Here is a 7,788-nt window from a genome sequence, read left to right as displayed (position 1 = left end):
CACATTTGCAATCAAACATGAGAAGACTGTCATACTTGTATTAAGGGACTGCCAACAAAGCCATTCCTTCCAGCCACCCTTAGGTGAAGGTGGGAAGTAAGCAAATATACTCAAAGAAAAACCAGGTGCATCAGTTTAATTCAGGGGTCAGAAATGTTTTCATCCAGAGTGCTAAAAACACCCCAACCTTGACCCACTTGCCTGCCATAGGCAGGCAGCAGTAAAGCTATGAGGGACCCAATCCACACTGCTGGCAGCGGATGCACATACACCTCCACATGGACAATGGGGAAGGGACCATGGTTGCATTGCCCTGGCTCTTTCCCTGCCCTGTACCACAAGGCATGGGTGCACCCTCCACTGCCATGGAGCCAACGCCAGGGCTTCAGAGCCCGGTGCAGCAATTTGTCGCCTGCCCACTACCTGCTGCAGCTCCTCACAGCCTAGGCCAGCTGTAGCAGACAGACAGGAAGCTGCAAACAGCTGCACCAAAATCAAAAGCCCTGGCCAGGCTCTATGGTACAAACACAGCTGTACATGGGCCTCAGGAAGCACAGCCGTGAAGGGGCCTGGGGTAGCACAACCCCAGCCCCTCCCTCCCTGTCTTCTCCAAGGCATGCATGCAGCCACCGCCACCATGGAGCCTGGCCACAGCCCAGCGCAGCTGTTTGCAGCCTCCTAGCTGCCTGCCACAGTTGGCCTGGGCTCTGGGCAGTTGCAGCAGGCAACTGAGAGCCTATAAACAGCTGCACCAGGGTCTGGAGCCCCAGCACTAGCTCTGTGGCACTGGCAGCTGTATGTGCACCTTGGGGTGCATGGAGGGCAAGGGGCTGGAGCTCCATTGCCCCAGGCCCCTTCCCAGTCATGTGCTGAGGCATACCTGCAGCCGCTACCACCACAGAGCCCAGCTGGGGTACCGAAGCCTGGTGCAGCTGTTTGCAGCTTCCTGGCTACCTGCTACAGCTGGGCCAGGCTCTGGGCAGCTGGGCTTGCAGCCTCCCTGCCACCTGCTGCAAGCAACCCGGGCTCCATGGCCGAAGTCAGCTGTCCAGAGCCTGGACTGGCACGCCGAGCAAAATGGCCTTGTGTGCCATGCTCCAGCACAAGTTTTTGGGGTTGCCAACCTTGGTCTAATTTATAGACCATAGTCTGTTGTGTATTCTTGTATGTGTATGTTGACATATTAGAATGCTTCATATTTACACAATGAAACTACAACATTTTAGAAAGGAGAAAAACCTTCTTCTTCACCATCTATGGGTCACATGAGGTACTAACCTGAAATTCTCTGCAGAGTATATGCAAAAATGCTTTTTCCATCAGGCCAGAGTAAACCCAAGACAAGATGATTTTAGAGAGATACTGAACTTTATTTCTCCCTGTAGGAGAAAAGAGTGGACCCCAGCTGCCAGCACTGAAAAGTTTTCTGAAAAATCTGTGGGTGTCTTTATGGCAAATGGATTGCCATGCAAAGATACCCAAGCCAGCCAAGGTACTGAAAGACATACTTATGACACCCGGACCTCAGGTGTAGCCAGGGTGCCTTTGAGTCACACATCTGAGGTGTTCTCCCACCTTCAGGGATCCTCAACCCCTCCCGCCCCTGCTGCCTGACCACCAAGAACAGAATGAGATGCTCTAAAGGTGACCTCCCTGACCTATACTGCCTCAAAATTACCTGCTTCATTTAGGTCCTAACCAACTCTCAGCAGAGGGTGTTTTACTAGCCAGAAGAATCACACCCTTGTCTGGTCATACATTCAGAATAAATGGACCCCCACTTTCAGAGAAGAGACCTGCCTGTATAGTGACACACTCTGAAATCATGCTTACCTTAACAATAAGTAAATTATGAAAGATAACCAAAAATTATAAATACAGGACAAAACCTAGGAAATCAGTAACCATATATTGCAACAGATAAAAGAATAAATAAACAAGAGAGAATATCAGAGCAATAATTTGATTTTACCCTGCATCTCATACCCAAGAAGGCAGCTTTTATCCACCTGAACAAGTTAAAAAGCAGCCCCTGCCTCTGACCTTTCTGCCAGGTTCCCCTACCACTTCTCCTCCTCTTCAGAATACTCAGTCTGAAGATACTGAAGATCTGAAACTTTTCCCTATACCCAGGAAAACTTAAAGACAAAGACCTGCTCTCCTGGCAAGGCTTAAATATAGTTTATCTGACCATTCATATGCATCAGCCATAGGATTCTTGGGGAGCCCCACATTATGCCCCCACAAAAGGCTCACGTTTACCAGTCTAGAGGTCTTTCCAAGTCCAATTACAAGCCAGAGAATACTTGATTCCTTTCAGACATGAAGGTTAGTAATTCAGTATCCTAAAGATACTGTCTCTCACTTAATTTCCCCACTATTAAAACTGTTTTCCTCAGTATAGCCTGAATAGCCAGGTGTTACTTTTATAGGGCCCTTTAAAAATGTAAAGGCATCCTTGTCTGAAAGGGCCTGGCTATTGAGCCCACCCATGTTGGCTAATGTTTGTCAGTGATTGCCTTTCTTTAGCCATTTATCTTTTGAGCCTCTCCCAGGTATAAAATCATTATACAATCCTAGCCCTAGTATAACTTATACGAAACACATTTATATGAAATCACAATTCATATAAACATAAGGATAAGACTGAACACACCTTGGCGTTACCTATATGTACCTTAACTCGTGGCAAGACAAAGTCGTTTGCAGCTTGCTTGTGGCACAAAGGGCCGATTTTGCAGGCATTCCCCGGCATCCCCACCCCTGGCCGCAGACTGGTGGAGAGGCCTCTCCATCACTGCAGACAGTCAGCAAATCTCAAGCACATGAGAGTGGCTGCAGGGATTGCTGCGTTGTCTAAGTATCATGGTAAAGATGCGGGGATTCTCAAACAGTCAAACAGCGTAATATATGAATATGTTGGGGGTGGGGGGTGGGTTGATTTCACAAGAAATCAAGGCCAATTGCATATTTACCATCAATCACAAAAACCATAAAACCCTGAATGAAGTAGGTCCCTACCTATACGTAGAGACTATACATGCTATATCAGTAAACTCGAGGAATATGGATGACAACCCATGACCACCACAGAACACAGTGAGGTTTGTGGTAAGTTTCTGAGTGTAGGACATTCCCCTGAGCCTTGCCAACTGGTGAGCAGATCTATATTGGATAACCATTCACCTTTTCAATGTAAGGGAACAAATATTTTAACAGATCTTTAGTTAATGCATATTCTTACCCCTATGATGCTTAGGCCTTTTAGGTAGTCTTGACGAGGTTGGGCTTGTGGGACACATCCAGCTAAAACCACTTTCTTGTTTTCTTCTTGGGCTTTCCTAAAATATTAAATCAAAAAAATTATTTTCCTCAAAGTTGATTTCTTTGACTTGCATGGTAACCACACAAAGAAAGTGGATTTTACCCAGCAGTTGTGATAAAACAGTGAGAATTCTTCATTTGTTCATAAAAGGAGCAACTGTCATTGAAAGCTTTACTAAATTTAATGGAACTGATTTAAGTTTGGTCCTCCATTAATGAAACACCTGACAAATTCAAGATTTGTGCTACTTTTTTTTTTTTTTTAAACTATGTTAATACAAGAGATCTAGCACACTTCCCAGAATATTGCTGCCCTCTGCTAACATACAAAAGTATTAACCTGGAAGTCTTAATAATCTCTAGTTTGCCTTTATTTACCACAACTGTGGCAGAGGGATATATGATTGAGGGAGCCAAGATACAGGTATAAATTTCCATTCATGCTGCTCATGTAAACCATAGTACATTTTTTGCGAACCAAAAACACTCAGACATCTATTTAACATCTGCCTGGAATGATCAATTAAAACTGTCTTTCAAACTCTTAATATTAAAACTGGATTGAACATTTTCAAGCTTGAAATGTCTGCTTTTGCCAAATTAAATATTGATGTGAATATTAATTTATATGATTCCTTAGCCCTGGCACTACCTTGCCACCTAGTGGGAACCTGAAAATACAAAGATCAAATAGTTAAAATCCTTTCAACCTTTTAAATAACATTTTGATTCACTCATCTGGATACAAAGCAACTTTTAAGCTTTAATAGTATATAAAAGGCATTGAAATAAAGCATTTGCTTCATTGACAAAATAGGGCAGAAACCCTAGTTTAGGGCTAATAAAACTTTACAAAGAACTGCTAGATTAATATGTAATTTTACAGTCTTATACCATTCTAGTTGTGGTTGGAAAAAAAACCAAACAGAGAAGGAAATTCAACATTTTAAATTAGTTCCATAGGTCCAGACCTATTACTGTTTTCCCCTTAGAACTGGGTCCCAAAATGCAGTGAGAACTACTTCGCACTGTGCTGCAGCTTCTGGTACACCAAAGCCATCCTGTGTAGTGGATTGCTATTTCCTCCAGCAACATACAGATTCAAAAGTTTTGCTATTATCTCTGGGATAGGATAGGATAATGTCATGACATTTTTCAGAAATGCACTCCAATCAAAGATCAATTGCTGCTTCCGTTAACCACACGCTGTTTGGAGGAAGTACAGGCTTTTACTTGACCTCTGGAGGTTAGGTCCTGTAGGGTAACTTAGGGGGAAGGTAATGCTCCAAGAGTGCAGTCTGCAATGTTGCACTTCTAAAGCTGAAAATGTCTGAGATGTGGATTTCTGAGCCTGCTAACAAAGAAAACTCATGTTGGAAGTCAAGTCCATGCCCAGTGCCTCTCTTCCTGCTGCTTGAGAGAATTCATCTCATAACTGTAAAATGGATACATTTGCTTATTTAATTACAGGTCAAGTTTAAGAACAACATTATTCATGCCCTGAACAACACAATAACTGCCAAATAAAACAGGACACTGGCTATCTTGTTCACTACCTTGTCTCCAACCATGACCAACACCATACAAGCAGAGGAAAGGGCTAAGATCCCCCAAAGGAACAAGTTTTGAAATAATTAGCAGCAATGTTAGGAATAATTTGATCTTATATGTCAAATGTAATTGTAGATTCCGTCTTGTCTTATTTGTACAAAAGTCTCAATTATTTAATGTTACAGCAAGGATTACAAGAAATTTCAGACCTCAGTAATTTATGGAGGCATTTTAATCAGTGGTAGACTTGCAAGAATAACCTATTTGAAAATACCATTTCCCATCTCTTCTTCAACACAGTAGTGTAGTTAGAGGTGGACAAAAAGGGCACTAACCCATCCTGGGCAGCAAGTTAGAAGGGGCACAGGAATCACCTCCAGCCCAGTGGAATCTGTACCCCAGACACAGGAGCAGCCCATGTCTTACCCAGGAACACCAAAACAATCCCCAGAAACTGCTGCTGCTTTAAAAGCAATAGCTGAGGCAGGCAGAGCACGTAGCAGTAGCAACCACAGCTCAGGTAGGGACTGCTTAGGAGTTCCCAGCATGGGTAAGACTGTTGCCCCCTGCTCAGAATGTGCGTGCACTATTCCCCTCCCCGATGGCTTTCCCACAGGGTTTGCCCAGTCCCAACTCTGCTCGTTACACCTCTGCTTTACCATTAAATGAATGTTGCTCAAAAGCCAATTACATGCATTTATTAAGACGGCTGTTGCCAGCTACATGCTTGTGAAACTTCTGCTCTTCCAGCAGTGAAAAAAAAAGGTAATTGCCAAAACTTCAACAGAAGCCCATTTATTTTCTCATATTGCTTGTATTTTCTGCAAAAATATCATGCACCGTTTTGTGAAACTCCACAACCCTGAAAAATTTAAAAAAAAAACAAAAAAACACTAGTCATATGGCCTTACACACACAACCTATTGCCTCAAGGCAAAGTGATAAGACTAGTCTCCAGTAACTAAAGTTTACATCCCTAGACAACTGAGCATCTGGTATCATCTGCTGCTAGAAACAGCCCTCTCCACCTACTTGAAAACTTGCAAGAACTGCAGAGGGAAAAGCTTTCAGTCAAGTCTTTTTAGTTAGGAAAAAATAAACAAATTTTTCCCCTGACACATTAAATGGCATTTTAATGTTATTCATAGCTTTAGCATTTTGTAAGATCTTCCGGGACTGTAACTGGAGGTAGGAAAAAAAGTTAAATAGAATATATTTCATAGTAAGTATTAGCTTAATTCTACATTTTGAAAGTTTTAAAGATGCCTAGAGAATAAAGAAGTTCATACACTCTGAGAATTTTTGCTTCCAAATGTATTTAAGCAGTAAAGTTACACTAAATTTCAGTCAGTTTTCATTAAAAACCCTAAATATACTGTGCTATTCCACAAAACCCATCACAAATGTGAAAAATCACTAAAACTGGTGCATTAATGTATTTGCTTCATATTTTTGAGAATTACATGATGAAAACATACACCACCACCCTACAGAGTTATTATTTAATAAGCCTTGTTCAGATTAACAAAAGCCTACCACAAAAATTGTTCTTCAGAAATGCAGCTAGCACAGCAGCAGTGTTATAAAAGCTTTTATCCTTTAAAAAAACATGAATGCTAATGAGAATAATACTTGATGGAATCTAAATGTGGCATGAATAAATTCATCATCTTTTTTTACACTTCTTTTACATTTTTTGAAGTTAAATGAACCTTCCCTTGAACTTTCATTTTAATTGTATCAGGACAAGTTTTCTAGAAATGCATTTGTATCTAAAAATGTTTTACCAGACATGCACCTGAATAGAAATGTAATTAGACCAGATCTCTTTTAAAAGGTTGGAACCCTAAAAAATCTACTTCTAACCAGGAAAAGTGTGCTGGATACCATACAGCACTTTTAAATATAAAAAATGCATCATTTGCAAAGACTACAGACAATAAAACTTTTACATCACGCTCTGCCTTTTCCTGTTAGAAACCTGTAAGTACAGCTAAAATGGGAAAGAATAATTTCTGTCTTGCATATAATGACATCACCTTATTTACATCACCATGACCCTGCTCACAAAACAATATATGATAATTATGCAGTCATTGTTTTTACTAGGGTTTTTGTTTGGTAGGGTCCAGTTAGCTCTCTCCAACACAAATACAAAAATGAAGACTGACCTCCAAACTGTAGCAGCATCCTGGGTGAGACTCTCTGTAGCTAGTGCAGTAGGTCCTACAGCAGGGGTGGGCAATTATTTGGGCCTGCAGGCCATATGGGCAGTTCTGGCAAGTTGTTGTGAGCTGGTCAGCATGCCTGGGGACGGCAGGGGCCGGACAGCACCTGGGTCAGGCAGGACTGAGGGACCCGCTGCAAGCCAAACAAACTCCCTCCACAGGCTGGACCTGGCCCATAGGACTTATTTTGACCACCCCTGTCTATAGTGTCCCCCCTCTTTGCATGAATATGTTGCTACCCCTCTAGATTTTCTAAATGGAGAAAAATTGGGAACCTTTCCCAAGGATTAAGCCAATGGAAAGCATTTTTAAACCACAACAGCAAAGGTCTGTCAATGGATGGAGAGCCTGTGATATCAAAAGTAATACAGCAATGTCACCTTCTTTTCAGGGGAAAAGCAGACTAGAGATAAACCAGCAAATGTCTGTTCTCCTTTTCTTTCCTATAGTGGGTTTCATTTTGCAGTCATACTGGCTGGGAGACCTTCTCATTCCTAAATCTTACTGTTAAGCATACAGGTCAAGTAATGTGTTATCAACCAATGTAGCATCAGAACTTTTAAGAAGCACAAATAAACTAAGGGAAGCTGAGCAATGATGCAGCGAACAGCTGTCCAGCCAGCACCAAGGTTTTGGGTTTTTTTGTTTGGCTGGTTTTGTTTTGGGTTTTTGTTTTGTTGTTTTG

General features: G+C 41.9%; 1 protein-coding gene across 3 annotated transcripts in view; it reads right to left on the bottom strand.

Moving 5' to 3' along the window:
- Positions 1-7,788, bottom strand: part of CDKAL1 (CDK5 regulatory subunit associated protein 1 like 1) — an 877,582-nt gene that overhangs the window by 634,067 nt on the left and 235,727 nt on the right. For all 3 annotated transcript variants that reach the window (XM_019523432.1, XM_019523416.1, XM_019523423.1), the window contains one exon: positions 3,245-3,341. In XM_019523432.1, coding sequence (XP_019378977.1) covers positions 3,245-3,341 — 97 coding nt within the window. The remainder of the gene's footprint in view (positions 1-3,244; positions 3,342-7,788) is intronic.

The sequence above is a fragment of the Gavialis gangeticus genome, unplaced genomic scaffold, assembly GCF_001723915.1.
Source record: "Gavialis gangeticus isolate Ggan-Ray unplaced genomic scaffold, GavGan_comp1, whole genome shotgun sequence".
Taxonomy (NCBI): domain Eukaryota; kingdom Metazoa; phylum Chordata; order Crocodylia; family Gavialidae; genus Gavialis; species Gavialis gangeticus.
The sequence above is the reverse complement of the archived record's forward strand: the minus strand, read 5'-3'. Positions and strand labels throughout refer to the sequence as shown.